General features: G+C 40.8%; 1 protein-coding gene across 5 annotated transcripts in view; it reads right to left on the bottom strand.

Moving 5' to 3' along the window:
* hectd1 (HECT domain containing 1) overlaps nt 1–21,973 on the bottom strand; it is a 113,049-nt gene that overhangs the window by 52,781 nt on the left and 38,295 nt on the right. For all 5 annotated transcript variants that reach the window (XM_061232673.1, XM_061232701.1, XM_061232709.1 and 2 more), the window contains exons 13-21: nt 19,203–19,425; nt 10,483–10,746; nt 5,766–5,842; nt 5,457–5,591; nt 4,694–4,840; nt 4,511–4,605; nt 4,318–4,423; nt 472–606; nt 58–197 (exon numbers count right to left, since the gene is read on the bottom strand). In XM_061232673.1, the coding sequence (XP_061088657.1) occupies nt 58–197; nt 472–606; nt 4,318–4,423; nt 4,511–4,605; nt 4,694–4,840; nt 5,457–5,591; nt 5,766–5,842; nt 10,483–10,746; nt 19,203–19,425 (1,322 nt within the window). The remainder of the gene's footprint in view (nt 1–57; nt 198–471; nt 607–4,317; nt 4,424–4,510; nt 4,606–4,693; nt 4,841–5,456; nt 5,592–5,765; nt 5,843–10,482; nt 10,747–19,202; nt 19,426–21,973) is intronic.

Genomic DNA, 21,973 nt, shown 5'->3' with positions numbered 1-21,973 from the left:
TACAGGTTTGATTGTGGTTATGCTTTAGGTACAACGAAAGCAAGTACAGAGCCTTACTTTGCATTAGTGCCGATCCAATAAATGATTCCGTTCTCATCGAAGTCATGCTGGTGCCTGAATGTAAACGTCTGGCCTTCACGCAGCTTTCTGACGAATATGAAGGACGATCTATCAAAGTCGTACCATTGCTTAGCCACCTGTGGATACAGCATATTTGGAGTTAAACTGTATATAATTTGTATAATGTGTAATTAAATGTAAGATATATAAAGTCGCCGCTGGATTAGGGAATCTACAAAAAAAATTGAATATTCCTAAAAGTTTGTGTAGAGAGGAGTGAATTGAGAGAAAAGGAAAATGGAGAGGTATGCCGGGAAGCAGGGGGAAAAAGATAATTGTGGAAGAAGGAGAAATTGTGAAAGCTAAGAGGTGGGCAGGTGAGAATTATGGGGAGAGAAAAAAGACGGTCACCATTTTCAGCAAGTACTGCTCCAATGACTCCACGGTAGCCAGAGGTTCCATCTTTAGCATCCTACCAGTGCGGTCGATCAGAGCGGTCTCACCAGGGGCCCTCTCGAGACGGAACCGCAGTCTCCGGGTCAAAATCTGATTAAAATGCAACACTCATTTAAGGTAACTGGAGGACAACTGGAGCACTGCCTCATCAAACCTAAGACCTTGGCATCATAAGAGAAGACCACAATCAATTCTTAAGGCATAGTATGTACACCATGTCATCTTGAAAATATTGTTAACAAACATGCTTTAAGACCAGATTTCCTTCCTTAGTTGCAATCGCATATATGACGGCCCCTGTCAACAATGTTGGTAAAATTCATTAGTAGGCCTCCACCAAAGACCAAATCTAGCAATGTACATGGCTCATCATTGTTGGTTTTAAACAATTTCCCCCAAAAAATCTTTTGTTGATTTTCTTATTGACGATTATCTGCCTTTTAAATGTTTTTGGAATTAAAATTATTATGGATTTGGTTCTCTGGAACATTGCCATTGGTAAATGAGGGTATGCAGCTTTAAGAGTGGGAATCATGGGGATTGTTTCTGCTCTGAGTGTTCCGATTGGTCTGTGGGTGTGGGATGTGAGGCCGCTGGGAGAGTGAGGGGCATTTTTGGTTGTTGTGGGTGCCTTTTTTTAAAAATTGTTATTGTTGTTGTTATTGTTAAAAGTGGTTGAATGGAAATAAACACACTTTTCATTATGTCATTTTACGGCAATGATAGGCCTATTTCTTGTACAGGTCACTGTGCGAACATCGTTAAATCATTAAATGTGCATTTCAATTAATGAAGCCTACAGTTAAAAGGAAGGACAATGTTTAAAATTAAAGTAAGATTCATCCCGGAAAAAAATAATAATAATAATAATAATTTAAAAAAATATATTTAAATGTAGGCTAGTATACGAAAACAAACTAAACAAAAAAGGGACACATGGTAACAGGGCTTTTTATTAATGGAACTTGAGCATCATTCTGTTGAATTAACGGCAAACAACGTGCCCTTTCTTTCCATGATGGAGCCACAGTTTCTTGAAGAACATTCATCAACTGATAAACAGATGTTACTGTACGATAAAAAGGTAGCCTAATGCAACTGATACATTTTATTATTATGAGACTGAGCAGTCGCCTATTCGTTTTTTTTCCCCCCAAATAAAAAGTTACCTATCCCGCTGATGTTCGTGATTTGAGCTGGCTAACCCTGTGTTCTCACTGAGCAATTTTGGTCGACCAGTTGCCGGAATTCTATCCATTTTCTATGAAAATCAGCAACGGCCAGCAACATGAGCAGCAGGGCTACTGAACTAAAGAAATTGCCCATGGATTAACTTTTTCTTTGATATCGCCTGTCAACAGCAGAAAAATGGAGGAACAGCGTGTGATGATGGTACAATCAAACAGAGTATAGGCACAAGCGCCTTAAAAATTATACTTGGAAGACGGTTGAAAAGTTTAAATGGCTTGCTAGTAATTGCCCATAGATTGAAAACATAAACATAGCTAGGCAAAATCAGCTGATAAATAGATATTGCCATTCTATAATTATCAATGTCATAACACAAGGTTTGAGTATGGCGAATGTATGTATTTTGTTCTGCCAAAAATCAGTTGCATCGACCCCAATAATCGTAGGCTACTTTAGCAAAAACTCACAACAGGCAGCGGTATATTGTAATTTCGGCCCGACACACAGCGGAGTAAGTTTGTAAGTTTGAACACCAAACACGAGTGCATCAACTGTTAAAACCCAAAAGCAACATGTAAAGTACATTTATTCAATTTAATTTATTATGCAATAGAATATAATTTATTCAATGTCCTCACTTCAAATCAAAAGGTCTGTTTTTTTCAGCATGTGGAATGCAGGGCATTGCAATTGGGGGGGGGTTAGACTGGTGTGTGCTGCGTTGGCTGTTCAGTTGCTGAATAGCGTAGCCTATCCATTCACATTTCTTTTAGTAAATCAAGTTTTTTTAAATTCAATTTTTCTATTAAGCATAAGTATTTAGGGAAAAGCCATTGAAGTCATGAACTGATGCGTTTCTGAGTTTATACTTGGGTTACAGAATGTTGCTGTGCTTCCAGGCAGGCTAGAGCGGGCGCAATTCCAGCAGTCTGTAATACATGTTCAAAGCTACAGTCACAGCAAGCCATATATTAGGGATATGACAAATCATCAGTTTTTGTAAACGGTTACCATCCAATTATTTTTTTATGTTTAACCATGTAACCGATACTGCTTATGCTACTTTTTTTTTTTTTTTTTTTACTGACAAATTTAATTGAATTCAACTTTATTTTGGGTCATATTAATAGTTAAATGTCAACATTGTCAGAAAATAGCCTAATTGTCAAATGTTGACAATTAATGTTTTCATCCTTCTTCCCTATGGCTTCTGCCTGACAGACTTGATTGGCATGAAACATGCTGATGTTAAGATCTTTGCTACAGACGGTGTTGTGCACTCAATTTTGTGGTCAGACAATATTTGCCTGATATAATATGATAACAGCGGGTCTATTTTACCATAGGCGACTGGTCTAATGATTTTACTTTTATGCCAATACAGGTCTCTGTACAAATTGATATATTTTTATGTAACGGTAAACTTCACCAATGCATTCTATATGGTGTGGGACAATCGTGGCTGTGAGATTAACTTAAATAGCCTAATGATAATAATAATAATGCTTTATTTATTTTAGTGTAGATACCGCATAGTGAAAAGCCATGTTCAGTTTGCTGGTAGTTGGAATTTGTGTTTCAACGAATAAACACTGATGAAGAAACGCCATACATTAATCCATAAGTGAACCAACAGTTACAGATTTAAACCACACAAAAATTATTTGATAATTATGGTACTCAGCGATTCAATTCCCTGCGGTGTTTGCATTCTTAACCCTCTGAAATGGCCGCAGATTGCCAGTTTAGAATGGGAAACAGCGTATTGAAATATTCAGTGCAGCATTTGTCCGATGATATATTACTTTGCTTAGGTTAATGTAGATACAGCATAGTGGAAAGCTACGTTCAGTTTGCTGGTAGTTTGAATTTGCGTGTCAACGAAATAAACGGATCTTCTGTGAACCTTGAGAAACGTCATAACGACAATACTGTAGCATTCAATTCCCTCTGCTGCTTGCATTTTAAACCCCCTCAAATTGCTTGCGAGAACTACTGTAGCTTGTCGATCGCTATTTTAGATAGCGATCGACGGTAGCTAGCCTGGTAGTGCCGCGCATTTATTTTCAACCGAGCTTACCGTTTCAGCTTCATAAAAAAAGTATTGTTTATTGGTTAGCAATTTTTTGTAAACACTTACAACTCAGTTCCCCTTTGTGATGAACCCATCATGCTCTTTTGTGTGATGTGCCTTCAAATGCTTTATAAGATTTCTGGGAACACTGCCATCCCTCGAAACTAAAGCCTTTCACACTATGCACATCGGCGGTTTACTGGTGGGATTTTCCAGTGTAATAAATTATGAAATTGCCAACATTTTGCTAACTCTTGACTAACATTACACTCTCCATTAGCACCGCACGTGTTGCTGTTTGCCTGAGAAGCGTAAATGAGCTATCATCACATGATAAATTACGTGGTATCGGATCTTTTGATTATGAACACAGGAAAGAAGATGCAAAATCTCATTCTGAAAACTGTTTAAATAAGCAGCATATGCAACTGAAAAATGGAAAGGCCAGGTAATCAGAAAAGGTTAGTTGCTCGGTCTCAATTCATTTTTCCAACATTTTTCCATTTCCATGACAACAAACTGACAAATCAAATGACCTGCAGGTTGTACGTTGAGCCTGGCGTATCATACAGATGAAGAGGTAGCCTTTCGATGGACTCCAGAACTGCTATTAGCTTTCGGATTAAGGCAACTGCGGGTCGGCTGGAGGGGAAGAATAAGACGTAAAGAATGATCTCAAACAAGCCATCAAGTCTTTATGAGACAACTGAGAAAAAACAAATCAATTACCTTTCGTCATCTTCATTTTCACTGAAAGCGGTTTTAAATACATTTATTCTTTCCATTAATGGCTTACAATCATGTTTGACATCGAGGTCCACACTCTGTCAGAAAGAGATGGAAAATGGAAGCAGTTAGTCACAGCACAGCCGAATGCCTTAGAACAGTAAGCAAGCAATATGGGATACTTACATTGTTGAGGACTGTAAAAAGTGCTTGCACAAGACCACTGCTACACATTTCATAGGGAGATATCGTGTTTTCATCCTTCAGGACCACAATCAAATTCTCCAGAGCGGTTTTCATCAAGTCTCGCCATGTGTTCTCCCCCTCGATACACTGCAAAAAGCAGCATTGCAATTAATCACCTGCCTACCCAGTACAAGATTACCAAAACTGGTGGCAGTGTAACAAGGTATAAGCTCATTGGAAATCAAGCTAAGAGAATTTGTCAGTTGTTCAAAAAATCTCAGATTAAAAAAAAAAAAAATTCAGGAATGCATGATCCAGAAATTCAGGGCTGATATCAATAACTTATATTTGAACTGCAGAGAGAGTATAGGGAGACCACCAGTCAGATGAGTAACTTCAGAGAAAAGAGCATCAGTGACATGAAAAATGAGTTCACATTAACCCTTTCCGTCCCAATGGTGCCCTATGGCACTCTCAGTCTTATACCATTTCACAACCAATTAAAATGACTGCTATCCTATTGTTTTGAGTCCCTATTAAAACCCTACTAGATTTTCTCAACCAAGGCTTGGGACTGAAAGGGTTAACACAAACCCAGAATGATGATCATGAAGGCAGTGGCAGGATCTCAAGGCAAAGTGATCTTGACAGTAAAAGCAAGAGAACATGAAGAGTGAATGAATGAGCAATTAATTGGTACCACACTTGGGAGAGGTTATGGGAACAGAGTTTTATGGTCTGCCAGAAGGGGCTGTTATCATACCTGTCTGTTGGTATGCAGCTCCCAGGCAGACTCCAGCTGGGTGGCGATGTTCCTCAAAGTGACCACGACTCCTCTGGGCATGCTCTCCACAGCCTTGAAGTGATCGTCATAAAGATCTCTGGCCATGGTCTTCACCTGATAGTGGGGGAGAACATTGTCACCTCAAGTGTAATACTGTAAAGCAAAAACTCCAAAAGGTTCTGAGCATTTAATGTGTGATTATTGCCATCCAATGCATCAAATAGGCACGATGATTCCTACAGTCACTACACAAAAACCAAAACAAGAGTTTGGCAAACAAGCCTTTACCTTCTGTTTTGTCTTTTCCAATTTGGATTTGAGCTTCCTTCCCCTTTTTCCAGTCCAGCCGGTTACAAACTCGGACCCTGTGAAAGAGGACAGATTGCTAGAATAGGCTAGAATTCTGTTGGACGTGACGCAAACTTCTCATTTACACCAGAAGTGTTCTATGCGCAGTCCACTATCTTACTCTCTGAAACGGTCTTCAAACACGGTAAGCAATCCCTTGCACATCACCGTTAATGAAACGTTCGTTAATATCACAATTAGGCACATTTTAAAATGGAGCCTGTCCAATACTGGATGTTTGGGTCTGATACAAAGTACGGTGTAAACATCGCTGGCAAGGATGGCAGCCATGAGTCTTTTCCTATAATTTGTGATAAGGTTAGAGAACACATTTGGAGAGATTTCTGACTATTTTGCCATGCAGAACTTTATGGGTTTTTTATGGGACTGAGATGGCCATTGCAGAACATGGTTGTTGCCTTTACTTAAAGGAAAAGACCACCATATTTAGGGAAATACCTTTATTCTGACTTACCCAGATTTAAACAAGATTTGCAACTACGTCTTATCTAGACAAAGTATCATGTGTATTTGAAATACACAAAGAATGCAAGAAATAAATTTAAATGAGACATTTTCAAGTCTTTATACAAAGATAACCCATTTCAATTGAGCCAGTGAAATCAAACATCTTGTCTAACTCTGGGTAAAAGAGGAAAAGAGGTCCGAACATGTTGGCGTTTTCCTTTTTTTTGTTTTAGATTTTGATGTACAGTGGTGTGAAAAAGTGTTTGAATGTGGCTGAATTACAACAATTCTGCAAAGACGAGTGGACCAAAATTCCTCCACAGCGCTGTAAGAGACTCATTGCAAGTTATCGCAAACGCTTGATTGCAGTTGTTGCTGCTACGGGTGGCCCAACCAGTTATTAGGTTTAGGGGGTAATCACTTTTTCACACAGGGTCATGTAGGTTTGGATTTTTTTATTATTTTTTCTCCCTTAATAATAAAAACCTTCATTTAAAAACTGCATTTTGTGTTTACTTGTGTTGTCTTTGACTAATATTTAAATTTGTTTGATGATCTGAAACATTTAAGTGTGACAAACATGCAAAGAAAATAAGAAATCAGGAAGGGGGCAAACACGTTTTCACACCATAGGAGTCATTGTCCTGTTAGACAATCTACTGATGACAAACTTCCTAGCAGAAACAACCAGATTTTCTCCCAAGATTGTGCCACTCTTTTTATAGACTTATGACAGAGTTGATCATTCCCTGTTATTAAACTCATGTATTGGTTTTGATTTCCCATCAGTTGTTTCAAAATGACCTTACAGATAGATTTCAATGTGTTGTCTTGGATGGTTCACAATCAAGAGTTTCTTTATAAAAATAAAGGAGAACCACAAGCCAGTTTTGTTTACCATTACTGACATCGTTTCATCGTTTAAGGCTCATATTGAGGCACTTGTCAAAAAGATGACGTTAAGCTTCTTTTATTGAAAAGAAGCCTTTCCCCCCCATGTTGTGTAGGCAGAGTTATAGAGGGAACCTTCTTTCTGTATTAGATTATGGAGATGTCATTTACAGACATGTATCTATGTCTACCTTAAGACAGTTTTAAGTACTGTCATTTGGCACAGAGATGTAACAGCTGATTAAAAAAATGAGCTGCCCTTGTCCTTGTCAGCACTGACTCATGTTCATCTATAAGGCCATTAGCCACAGACTCCCATCATATCTTCACAGCCTTATTAATTGGACAGTTGAGCTTTATTAAACTCGTTCACAGGACTTGTTTCTCCACATGCCTGTAGCTCATACAGTTGAAACTGCCTTTAGATGCATTTCCAGGGTATGGAGCACAGTAACAGTCCCTCTAACTCAATCCTTCGTTACCTACTGGTCATTTTAGAAACATGATAAAACCCTGATTACATTTAATTGTGAATGTTTTAATCAATGCTGCAATGGATCCAGGAGCTGTGATGCTCGGTTATCTAGCTTGCTATTGTTATGTATATGTAGCTCTGTAACGTTGTCAACATTGCTATACTCAGACATGTCATTGAATGAGCTGTATTCAATCATAGTGTTGATTGCATTATTTAACCAAAAACCCACGCATGTCTGAAATCCAGCTAGAGCTCTTGTATTAATGTAAATACAGCCATGATAATTGTTGGAATTGGACTGGACTGTTGGAATTATCATAACGCCACAGTTACACTAACTAACGTTAGCCCTATTTCCACTGCCGAGTTCTGACGGCTCCAGCCACTTAACGTCATGAATACCGTTAGCAATATTAGCCTAATGTGTAACTTTGACCATGGTTTTACGTTCCATTAATGGCACCAGCGATCAAGCGTTTGGAAGACAAACAAAAGGCAACATCAGCAGCTGTAATAATTCTCAATGTAAATATGGAATTTACAAAAGTAGTCTTTAAAAAAATCTAGTCTAAATTAACCAGTTGTTAGTTTAATAACGTTTCTGATTTTACTTAGGCTGTGTGCCGTCTTTGCAGTGGAAATGGCAGACGTTCGAGGTCATAACATGTGCAACATGTGTAATCTAGCTAGTGCGCAATTAATGAGTCACATTCGAAATATAAATCGCTACATAAATACGTTTACTGGTGGGTGTCATAATTTCAAGGGAATAAAGTAGCTATAATGAGTCAATACATTAAAAGCAGGAAGACATCATACTTCAAAAACATGTGAATACATTTTGAAATGTTCAACTGCAAATTGCATCAATTGCCCTGCCCCTAAAACTAAAAGGTTACTTGTAATCATGTGATTGTGTTTATGTTAACACACATTGTCAATTAAGAATCAATTAAGAAAATTAGCCTTACAGTAGCCATTTAAGAAATCAGCAATATCCTTATTCTTATAAAGCAGTGCTCCTTTATTATTCTCAATGCACTCCAACTCTTAATTTTCCTTTTCCTACTACAGTGTTGAAATACATTTGAGATTACATTTAGCATCTTCCGCAACTGGCCTTCCACAGAGTCTTTTGCCTAATTTTAGTTCCTATATTACAATTACATAATATTATATTATATGACATTATATTATAATTATATATATCATATTACCTTAGTGCGCATATTACAACTATCCAGCGTTATTACTCTCAATACTGTCATTTTCTTATACAGGTTATTACTTTACTGTACATCAAGTATACTGTAACCTTTCTGAACTTGCACCACTCTTCATTCACTGTCCTGCAATCCAGAACTTGCACCCAGTCTACATTACTTAAATTTTATCGTATCATTTTAAAGTTGGCATGGCTAAAATTTTAAATCCTCCTTCCTACTGCCACATGTTAAACCTCCAGATAAACTTCTGCCTTACTCTACTCGTGGTACAGGTAGAATCCCAGAGAAGACTGCTGTGGAGGTTCTGCTCCTAATGCTTTCTGCTAGTTCCACAGATTTGTCCAGCAGAACCTCAAACCTAACCTATGTTACTGGACCATGAGAACTGGATACCTCCCGGCTCTGGTCAGTAGCTTGTCCGCACACTCCAGGAGATCACCTGCCTAGGCACCAGGCTGGCAACACACTGAGATTCCTTGTCCCACGAACAGACTATATATCTACACCTCTAATAAATGAGTCCCCCACTATCACTAACTCTCTTTTCCTGGAGGATGTGGCCATCGGGGTGCCCTGAGGCTCATCAGTCCTCCCTCTCAGGGACAGGTCCAATTCCTGCAAGAGCTCGACTTGGTTGGAAACCACAAAGTTCTGAAGATTCCACCCCCATGTAGTGTGCATGCCATTTTCTGCACTTGCGCCCGACTGTAACCCAACACTCTCAGGCTTCCTGGTCTGAAGTCTCCCCCGCTTCCCAGCTTTGGCGTGCACACCAGCTCTTTAAAGGACATACTGTGTAGTTCCGGAGCCTTTTTTTCTACCTAAGTAAGGGGTACACACTTATACCCACAGATAAGAATGCATGCACTATTTTGTTTAACCCGATTCAATAACAATGTTTAACCCGACTAATGTTCGATTACCAAGAAAAACCTTGGATGGCAACTTATCCAGATCGCCGCTAACTTCTGGCAATGCTGACGTTTTATCTTCGGAGAAAGAAAATCTGGGGTAATAGGAGCTATGAAAAATATAGTCTAATGACTATCGTTAGCTTACAGTGATAGGAGTTAGATGGATTGAGGCTCAATTACAACTTGGAACTAAGATGGCTTCACCTGTGTTTTCAACACTAATGGCTGGTCGACCAGTGGCTGGTCAAAACTGGTCTCTAAGCTGATGGTCAACTGGTCGACTAGCTTACTAGCCTATGTGATGTGCTCTATCAAAATCAGTCTCTCCTCTAGATATGAGAGTTGTGTCTCTTGCATTTTGAGTGCCATGCTTTTTAGAAAAACGGCTTCAAGGTTTAGTCACAGGGAGACTGGGAGACTGCCGAAACTGGGATGCATCGATCTGGGTAGCCAAACGGAACTCCGGGGCTACCCGGTTACCTTATGTTTAAATGCTTTAAAACAATGCAGCCAGTGGAACAGCTATAAAACACAAGGATGGATGCCTATGGGAGCTCCTCACTGTAAACATAACGCAGCCGGTGTAATTCCAGTCTCAGAGGGGTTGTGAGGCCCGCAGCAGGCAGTGTGCCACTCACACTTTTTGCAACTTCTGCCTGCACACTTACCGACAAACTTACCCAGGGAGGTTTCTGCGGTGAAGGAGTGCTTGGTCCCCCGGTTGGACTCAAAGACAAAGCCTGGCAGATCCTCCTTGAGGATGGTGGCTTGCTGGCCGTCCGAGTTGTGGATGGCGATCTCTCCGTCCTTTAGGCAGGTGAGGGACCAATTTCCCACAGAAAGCTTGGTAGGCCCAAGCATAGACAGGATGGGCTGGCTGGCTGTCGCTGGCTTCACCTGACTGCGTGCTCTCTGCAGCTTCTCCAGGAACTCGCTCCTGCTCTCTGTTTCAGCATAGGACAGACACAGAGACTCAGGGATAATGGGAGGAGGGACATGGAACAGGATGGAACAGGGGAACATGCTCTGATCCTGTAATGCAACCTGGCTGTTCCCTGTAGTCGGGGGACAGCATACAGTCTCAGTGCTCACTAGCTCATCGAATGATGTTTCTTTGGAATGCAGGACATTTCAAAATCTGCATTTTTTACCCCAATTCACTTGCGTTCTGACTTTAATTGGGTGGGTTTAACGTTTTAAACTCTGGCAACACTGCAGTAATGCACTTATTTTCTGGCTGTGTGGAGATTTTGCAATTACGAACATGCTAAAATTGCAAGCCAAACCCAATAAAACATATCCAAATGACCATGATGAATTCACTACAATGAATGGTTCAAGTCCGGGTCACTGCCTGTTGCAATCTTAAAAACAAAAAACACCTTGGAATATCTGAGTTTATAGGATGCAGTGTATTTTTTCTATTCACAGAAAAAAAAACGCAAAATCGTTGCGCCAACCGCCAGCATTATAATGAGCATGGAAAGTTGGTTGGAATGTGTTGGTTGGCACAGCCATTTAATTTTGAACCTCAATATCTCACCCATTTCAAAACCCATCTCAATGCCATTTTGCAGGTCTTCTACAATGCTAACAAACAGGCTAACCAACTACTGATTTTGGTATTGCTACATTTCTGTATTATGGATACTCTTAAAAAATTGCCTTTTTTCCACAAAAAATTACATTTAAATCCAACTTATCCCGACAAGACCACTCTTTCTGTAATTCCGAAATATATGCACCGTCTCACATTTTATGACTGTACATTTAATTACATTTGAATTAGAACCGAAAAATTCTAAATTTCAACAATTAATTGCCTATAGACTTAACATGGCGAGACACAATGGTAACTTGAATGAGAGTAATTAAACATTCTAAACGGACCGTTATTTTGAGCAACTTTATCGCATGCAGGTAACGTTCGTAGGCAGATGACATTCCATAGCTGACAGTAGCAGCTGCCAATCTCACTCACTATCCAAAGTGGCAAGCAAGCACTCATTTTGTGAAAAAGTGTTGGAGCAATTAAGCAATAGCAGCCAAAAAGAGACCAGCTCAGTCGGCATACATGAACAGAAAACTGTTAGTTTATTAAGCTAGACATGAACACCAACAAAGAAAGTTCTCAAGGTAGCCAGCTAGCTTAGCTACACAGAAAAATGGCTTTAAAAGGAAATTTGCAATTTACCTCGCTAGCTAGCTGACTGGCTGATAAGGGATATTTCTCATTACACATGACATGAGAACAGAATTCTTGATGAAATGGAAAACAAAGCCTCGTGCATCAATGCATTATTATGCATATGTAGCACAATTCTGAGGGGCCTCCCTGTAAGTTTGAGACTAGATGCCACTCCCATATTGACTGATAATGCGGGTGTGATAAGCAGGAGTGACTGAATGCACAGTAGTTAGCCATGACTTGTTTTACTGTTTATTTGGTCAATTACTTTTGGACAAATATTCATTTGACCCCTCAAAGTATGGAACAGCAAGGCCAATTACTTGAGACAAGAGTTCATAATTTCAGCTTTTATTTCCTGGTATTTACACAGAGATTGTTAAACAACTTGTATGTTTGGTATGAGACCACCCAATTCTTTTGAAGTATTGGAACAGAGAGTATTTAAGTAAATGACACTTAATATTTGGTAACATATCCCTTGCTTGCAATAACTGATTCAACCCTGCGACCCATTGGCATCTTGTTCTCATCAATCCATAAACCTTTGTTCCAGAACTTGTGGCTCATCTCATCTCAAATTGTAATCTTGTGTAGGGGTCCTCGCACGGGACTCCAAATTATGTAGGGTCCTCGCACGGGCCGCCAAATAACGCAGGGATTTTACTCTCTACGAAACCAGGGCGCCAGTTAAACGTTGTGTAGCAGTATAACTGCAAAAAGTAATCAGTCTCATAAAATTACTATTATCAGAAATATCTAACAACAAATTTAGTATTTTAATTAATAATTAAAATAACCAATATTAATGAATGGCCAAAAAGGGTGCGTCGAAGAGAAGAAGCAGAAGAAGCAGAAAAAGCAGAAGAGGAAGCAGAAGAGAGATCCCAAGAACGTGTCTTGCTCTTATACGGGACCGTTTATTGCTCCCGCCATTACGGGAGTGGCTGAACCAAGTTAGACGTCATTCGTGGTGGACGTCGCGGAATTTTCCTGTGGGAATGTGGAAGTTGTAGTCCCTACATCCCCCCTGTGGTCTCAGGATGCGGCTGAAGCCAGTGTTCCTTGAGAGCACAAAAGTCAGTTCACAGTCCACAGATCAAGTACATTGGGTTGGTAACACAGTTCACAATTGACTGACAAACATCCAGGCATTTATCAACAATTAACTAAACTGGTCTAAAACACATGATACAAACAATGTGAAACACTAAGGTCGAACAGTGAATACATTGTCACAAAACATAAGAAACCTTGGTGAAAGGGTTAGTCGTTTTGTTAGTTCAGGTGTTTTGTTAGTTATTGGATGGTGTCCAGAAGGTGGAGCACCAACAGGAATGACCCAGCCATGAAAATGTTCAGATGATGTAGGGGTCTAGGATGGAGAGGCTGTAGCCTTTTTGGAAGTCTTGTTCAGACTGACCAATTGTTCTAGTCCCTACAGTCAGGTTGCTGACGAGGGTTGTCATATATGTGGGGGCATTTTCAAATTAGGGCAGCTTTCTGTATCCAAGCTTAACCTTATGGCTGTGTCATCAGGAAGGAAATGGAGAGGTGGTCTCATTTCTAAATGATGTGGTAAGCTCACAAGTGGTCTTGTCTTGCTTGGGGAAGAGGTGGAGTAAGGCACACTGGGGTGTGGCAATATACTTGTAAAGATTACACTGTAGTTTCTACATGCAATACTTTACGATGGTTCAGTAGGTGTAGAAAGAAGCAATGAACGTTTACGAGTTATAACAGGTGTCGGACTTAACTCTACAGTACCTACTTACGATCTGCGTTTGCTGCTGCTACATGCAAATCTAAGTGGCTGCTATAAACTACCAGTTTATTTTGCCACCCCCCTTTGGTAGGAAAGGTGTGTAAAAGAAAGTGGTCAAAGCTTCAGCTGGGAGTCTGCCTGTGAGGAGACCACGGCTATAGATCAGTCTTATTCAACGTCTTTTGATGGAGGTTGAACAAGACCAGATAGCTCTTCGGAGTGGTTACTCAAGGCATACACACTACTGAACAAAGGTTAGAGGCTTTAGTTGTCCTCAGAGGAACTGAAGAAGCTCTCTTCAGACAAGGTATCTTCCCTATCAGAGTCATGCTGGTGACTCTGAGGCTTGGGCCTACCGGGTCGGTCTTCTCTCCAATTCTGGCTGGAATCAGATGCCTCTTTTCGACCGGGAGTTCCTGGGAATTTAACTCCCAGGAACAAGTACAATGAACAAAAGGTTCCTTCAGCCTGCATTTCCACCGGGGGCTAAAGACCCCGGGGAGTTTACGCAAATTAGTCTGAAGAAAAAAAGTGAAAACGTTCCACGTTTTGCAACGCTTACGCCGGTCTGTCTGCTAGCGAGCTAAACTAATAGCAAGCTGTTGTTCTTATGCTACACTGGGTGTGGGTGTGAAACTAATGAAAATCCACCGCAGTTAAGCAGGAGTTGCAAATACTGATTTCGAAAGGAGACAGACTCAGAATTGAAAAAATGTTGCATTTATTCACTTGTTATGGTTTCACATTGCACATAAGTAAAGCCACAGTCCAAATCGAAAACAACAGTCACACTACAATGTGTTGAGAAACACCATTAGACCTGTACGTGCGTCTACATCGTTGCAAAACGCCGGTCTTTTAGCTATCGTTAAATAGCTATCGCTACATAATCGCTTGCTAGCAGGCAGACCGGCGTAAGCATTATGTGCTTGTACAGTAAATAGAGGAACTAAGGTGTTGTGATACAACAAACAAAACAAGCTCTGTAGCAGGCATTTAAAAATGCCGCCTGGAATACAATGCACGTAAACTCGCCCAATCAGAAATGACCTGCGCTGCCAGCCACACCCACGCTAGTTCCTGGCCATCAGAAAGCTCTACCTCCTGAGCAGGGGCTTTTTTAGGGCTGAATAACGGCCCCGGAACGATGAGATTTGCCAGACACGTGGTATGAAAACACGTCGACTTCCGGCGAAATACCTTAGTTCCGGGGTAAAGTTCCACCGGCGGAAATGCGCCAAGAGTGTGAGAAGCGACCACGGTGGCTCTTAACCGGGAACTTACTCACATGCCGTTGTTTTGAGCCATTAGACTTTAATGGGGCAACTTGGGAAGTGTTGGTTGGAACAACGTGCTTAGCTGTTTCCAATACCTCGTTCCTGGGCACAATCCTTAAAGTGTCCCAGACCATTTGGGCTTAATTTCTTAATTCAAGGGCTGAGTGTTGGCCCCTTGAAAACAGTGAAACATGAGTTTGGACACAGGGGTGCAGGTTGTGCACAAAAAGGGATTTGAAGGCTTGATCTTCATCTAAGCCTGGTCCGTTTCTGCCCTGGAAAAAAGCATGTTTAAGTCGTTGGTAAAAGTCTTTTGGTCGTTCTGTACGGCTATGTTTAACCTCCACAGATTTGATCATGGCTGTGGCCTGATCAAACCGTGGCAGGTACTCAGCTACCAACGCTTCACAAACCTTGGGATAGCTGGAACGAACCTGTGGTGGAAGTTGTTCCATAAATGTATGGATCTCTCTGGTTGAGGTTTTCCATACAAGTCGTACCTTTTCTCGATCGGTTGCCCTGGGCAGATCCGAGAGACAGTAGTCAACTTCTCTCAAGTAACTCAGAATGTTAAATTCGGAGTCCTTGGGGTCAAATGTGTGGACATACTTCGCCATGGCCTCTAGCTCCTCAAAGCGAAGACCATGTGAAGTTGCACTAGTCTACCTGTTTGGAGAAGGAGAGACTGAAATCACATTTGAATGTGAATGCGTTTCATGCAGAGCTCGACGTCCTCGGTTTGGTTTAGGGGGCGGAGCTACAAAACAGTAATTCTCACAATGGTTGGCAGAAGATGAATTGTCGCTGTCAGTGTACTGTACAGAGCTGTCACCCATCCTCTCAGTAATAAAGGGAAAGCTAGCAGGATTAGCGTTGCCTTTTGTGTGCCCAATTAATAACGCTAGATCTCCTCTACCGTGTCCACGGGAGGGTTCCCTGACCTCCTCACGAGAGGGGTGGGCATGGATGGTGCAGTCCGGTACTTGGCTGACTGTTTCTCCCTTGCAGAGATGGACTGGAGATGGGATGGAGTCCCCCCTTTCCCTCTCCAGGGAAGAGGTGGGCAAACCATTGCATGGGTGGTCAACAGCACTGCAATCTGAGGAGACTGACGAGTCTCCATCAGAGCAAGCTGTGGAACCGGGATCTGACAAACCCGAATCAATTTGTGACCCCCCTTCCCCTGCCTTGTGGTGTAAGAAGGAAGCAGGAGAAGCTGGAGTTGGGCAAGCCTGAGAAAGCAGTGGATGTGGTAGCTTGTGGCATCCACTCTTCAACTGAAATTCCTCTCTGTAGGAACAAAGATCAGATTTGGCTGAATGCAGATCACACAAGTATTGTACTGCTTTCTTGCCAACAGTTTGAAGCTCAAGTAAAACACTGGTGTGTTGTCCTTTGAGGTACGCCATCTCTGATTCTAAGTTTTTGTTGCTCTGAAGAGCAAGACTAATCTGTCTGGCAAAATTCAAGACCAGTCAACTAAGAATTGGGTCTTTTGAATGGTTGGGGGAGTGGCCTTTCTCGTTGATTAATGAGAACATTTCTTTCCTACAATCAGCGAGGTTCATCTGATTCAGGAAAGTTATGTAGCCAGGTGCTAAACCATGGGCTAAAAAGGAAAGGTACTCATCAATAGATATAGGTTCCATATCTCAAGCCAAATAAAGCTAAAAGCTAAATCAGTAACTTAAGAGGGTACTCGTGAAGTTAACAATTTGACAAGGGCCTTGAGCTCCTAACAGTTGGCAATTAATTGTTTCCCAATATCACAATCCAACATACAAGTTGTGATGAAGGATAAAGAATTGAAAACGCTCTTTGAATATTCTCTAACTATAGTACAAGGTAGCTATAGCATCACACAGGGACTCGAGTTGCACTAGCGGTACTGTAATGCAACAACAGCAATATGACCGAACATAAGGCGGAAATTACAATGAAATTAGAATTTAAAAGTAACATTCAATTAATTATTAAAATTACTTTGATAGAGTAATTATAATGAATAAAGTACGGCTAATAATACTATTATTGATAATACGTATTATACCGGAAAATAAATGCAAATCAACAGACTACCGTGTAAAATTACGAATGTAATGCCACAATGTTACACGAGGGGGCATTGTATTGAGAAAGCGGCTCATGCAGGCTTTCAAAAATGGTACAAGGGTGACATCTAGTGGTCTTTACAGAAAATTGCACTTGTGGCTATTTAGCTGAGAAAGCCAAAGAATGCCGAGAATTCCTTCTGGAGTCACATGACATGAAATATGAGCCAAAGCTAGTCTTCCTCACACGAGGCACCAAAATATGTAGGGGTCCTCGCACGGGACTCCAAATTATGTAGGGTCCTCGCACGGGCCGCCAAATAACGCAGGGATTTTACTCTCTACGAAACCGGGGCGCCAGTTAAACGTTGTGTAGCAGTATAACTGCAAAAAGTAATCAGTCTCATAGAATTACTATTATCAGAAATATCTAACCACAAATTTAGTATTTTCATTAATAATTAAAATAACCAATATTAATGATTAAACATACCGATAACCTGAAGGTTGGAAGTTCTTCGAAAGACTGCTTTAACTCGGCTCTCATGTCTATGTGATTCCAAAACGGACACCGGGGTTTAATAAAATATATTTATTAAACAAACGTAAAACACAGAACAGATAACTAACGGGAAGTTAGTAAGGAAATTTAGTTGGGTATGTGTGTGTGCGTGTGTGTGTGTGGCGCGCGCAAGCACAAAGGAAAGGTAAAAGTGGGAGTAGCTAGCTTGGGTAAGCTAGAGTTCTGGGTGTGTTAGTTATTGTTAGCTGTGAGAGGACTACTTGCGTAGTTTACCCTATATATGCGCAAAAGACGGCGAATCAATTCATGCACATATATAGCTAACAAAATACATTCCAATGATAAGACGGCAAATATGGGAACACAGATTCACAAAAACAGTTAAGACTAAACTAAACACTGGCTATGCCTGAATGTTTGTTCTCTTACTGAGTCCATATGCATTGGATCCAAAAGACGTGCTGTCCTTGTAGGAGCCGCGATGGTGCTGTGAATGTGTGTCCTGGAGAGATGCGCAGGCTGGGGCGTCTTAGTCGCGCGTTGTCGTCTGGTTCGCTCGGTTGCTGGAAGGATGTTCGTTGGTCCCTTTTCTGGGTGGAAAAGTTGCTGTTGCTGTTGCTGTTGTTCTTTGGTGAGCTTTACAGGGGTAAACTGATGTAGCGTTCCGCGTACACCAGTTTCCACTCGCCACAAAGTTACCGCGAGGTAACTGGGTGTGTCCGTAGGCCTGGTAGTGCGCTGTGCAGCATTCAGCCTCTGTCCGAGTCTGGAAGCAGATGAGCTGAAGCGAATGGCCAAAAAGGGTGCGTCGAAGAGAAGAAGCAGAAGAAGCAGAAAAAGCAGAAGAGGAAGCAGAAGAGAGATCCCAAGAACGTGTCTTGCTCTTATACGGGACCGTTTATTGCTCCCGCCATTACGGGATTGGCTGAACCAAGTTAGACGTCATTCGTGGTGGACGTCGCAGAATTTTCCTGTGGGAATGTGGAAGTTGTAGTCCCTACACTTGCCTTCCGATTCTTACTACTAATGAGTGTTTTGCATCGTGTGGAAAGCCTCTATATTGCTGCTCTCCAAGTCTTCTTTGAACGGTTGATTAAGATGCCTTCACCCATGCCCTGTGGAGATTGATTGTGATGTCAATGACTGATGTTTGGAGGTTTTTCTTCACAGCTTCTGCCCTTGTTTTCCTTGGTCGACCTGTTCTAGGCCTGTTGCTCAGTACAGCAGCAGTTTATTTCTTTTTCAGGACATTCCAGGTTGTTGTACAAGCTATCCCCAATGCTTGCTATTTCACCCTCTTTTCTAAGCATCAAAATTGCTTGCTTTTCTCACAAAGACAGCTCTCTGGCCATCATGTTGGTTTATCGTTTCTAACACAAATGCAGTCTTCATAGGCAAACCCAAGGCTAAAACCAAGAGTAGACATTCAGAACTATTTCTTGTTTCACCAATTGTTTAATGATGAAATCTACTTACCATAGCTTTTCGTTGCAATGTGCAAATGACTAAAGCCAACTGCTGAGGAACTTGACTGAATGGCTTCCCACGGTTATTAGGCTGCGGGAAGGGCAATTTTGCACTGTGCTTGGGGTTTACCTGAGCTGTCTGATCCCCCCTCAGGGCTGCCACTGGAATACATGGTGGCCAGTTTGCCATCTAGGATGAAGCGGAACCAGCCGTTGCTGCCGTTGGAAAGCTCCAGTGCAGCAGCATCGCTCCAGATGTACAGGCAGTCGCGGCCGCGGATGATGGACCAGTCTCTCCAGTGGTATGGCTTTCCCTGCTGGATTTCTTTGGCATCCTCCTGAGGATCATCCTCCTGAAACAACGGAAACAAAGGGGTGTTCTCACAGATTCTTTGACCCTGGAATACTGAAGAACTATATAAATTAATTAGTTGATTAACCTTCTCAGCTGTCACCCCATTGAACAATGCATCACAAGGATGACAAATGTAAAGGGAATCAGCCATTTTCAAAAATGAACTACACCCACCAAACAGAAGTGTTATGATGAACAAGGTTTCAAAGTATAATGGTATTGACAAATATTGCTTACTGTTTTTGCCCAGCATCCCATTCTCAGAGCACGTCAAATTTTGTGACAAAATCTTGTGAGGAAGTAGGATACTGGTAGCTTTGTTGCATTGCGTAATTAGTTTTGTTCGCTGCGCTGCTGTGATCGCCACAGCAGGTTAAAATGAGCAGAAGATTCGGATGCAAAAAGGTGTGTTACAGTGGCACACCAGTGCACAATTGGCTTAAACATGCAACGTTGTGTGTCAGACAAGTAGTTTTTGTATCCTGGCAGCAAGGAATATTTTTTAGCAGATTTAGCAATTATCAAATTTAACATACTTCTTTTTTTTGTGTCAGGTAACATGTTTAAGTGCTGTCAGTTGCATATTAGCAAGCTAATTTGTCATAAAAGCAAAGCAATATTTTTCTTAACCTGCAAGATAATTGGTTAAGAAATTATAATAATTGTTTCACAAACAGGTTGTTGCACTACACTGAACAAACTTAAAGGTACAATAGGTTAGATTTTTGTGTTAAAACATTGTTACCATTGACCATCGCTTCCTATCATTGAAAAAGGCTCACTGATATGTTGACTCACCCTCTGCCAATTCGGGCTTCAAAATGTACAGTTGACAGCCCGACACTGTACCTACTGAATGCCGTTTCAACGTCAGCACATTGACAGCGAGGAAGGAGGGATAAACAGTGTTGTGGTTTGAAGGTGTTTGTTACCTATTATACCTTTAAAACATTTACATTTTTGATACACCTTATTACTGTAGCCCCGTAGATGCCACTTGGAATAATGCAGACACTTCACTCCCTCAATTATATAAGATAGGAACCGAACTGTAATATTTTTAACTTCTTACTCAATTACTCAAAGGTAATGCAATTAAAAGCTGTGAAGTGTGACTTCAGAGAGTGTACACAAGTCAGTCTGCTGCAATAAGTCCGATTATGTTTGTGGTGATCATAAACGGTTTGTGTACAATTGAAGCAAATGTAAATGTTGTCCGATGTTACAATTGTAGAGCAGGCATACAGTATGTGCGGGACATTTGTAAGAGGAGTGGTACAATTGTAACAAAAAAACTGCATAAATCCTTAATATCTGCATTATTTTCCAGGACAAAGACACTTTGTTCAAATGAACATATTCTGGTGTTTTAAACCAGCAACCATTTAGGAATGTTGTTTATTTTTAGTTAATTGCAAGATTGTTTGTACTTTTAAATGAACTCGACAAAAACATACTGTCTGCTCCGACTCTGTAATGATTCGGTCCATGGTTACAACCTTGCTGTGCCATGACATGAGCACAAAGTCGCCATATAATTAATAAAATTACCTCCTTTGTAACCAAAGAATTTGCATGTGGTAAAAGTACAGATTCATCAATAAAAAATTTTTTTTATTAAACGGTATTTTTGTAGGCTACATTACATAGTGATGTTTTGTGCATGGTTGCATATCTTTGCATGTCATGATGTCTCTGAACCATCAACCAGACGATTGAGATTGCTTTACAAGCGATACCTCTTTGCAAAGGATATCAATGGGAATGGGTACGGAACATATGCGTCAGTTAAATGTCTTTAAGTCATTAAGGGTCCAAGGTATCAAACCAAACTAAAACGCCACGCTGCCACTACAGATATGCAGTAGATGCATCAAGGGTTGTTTCTCCCAACTAATTTTCAGTTTAAAATATGTTTTGATCAATAAATTAATCATGGCTACAGCTAACCTGCTACTTCTGCCCTCCTTGTGCCAAGAACCGGACCTACCCGGATAATCTATATTTGTCATCTGCATAATTATTTTTTGTATAATTATTGATCGAATTTATTAATGTTGGTTTTACTCTTGGTTTTAGCCTTGGGTTTTGCCTGTGAAGACTATTTGAGTTAGAAACAATAAACCAACATGAAGACCAGAGAGCTGTCTTGGGAGAAAAGGAAGCCATTTTGAAGCTTAGAAAAGAGGGGAAATTGATCTATTGCGCAAGCATTGGGGATAGCTTGTACGATAACTTGGAATGTCCAGAAAAATAAATAAACTGCAGGCGTACTGAGCAAAAGACATCAGAACAGGTCGCCCAAGGAAAACAACAGCAGAAGCTGTGAAGGAAAAACCCTAAAACATCAGTCAATGATATTACAAACAATCTCCACAGGGCCAAGGTCCAGGTGAATCAACTGTTCAAAGAAGACTTGGAGAGCAGCAACATAGAGGCTATAACACAAGATGCAAACCACTCATCAGTAGTAAGGCAAGATTAATTTGAGAAGCAGTACAAAGATGAGCCACAAGTTCTGGAACAAAGCTTTATGGACTGACAAT

This window comes from Conger conger, chromosome 1 (assembly GCF_963514075.1).
Source record: "Conger conger chromosome 1, fConCon1.1, whole genome shotgun sequence".
NCBI lineage: Eukaryota > Metazoa > Chordata > Actinopteri > Anguilliformes > Congridae > Conger > Conger conger.
The sequence above is the reverse complement of the archived record's forward strand: the minus strand, read 5'-3'. Positions and strand labels throughout refer to the sequence as shown.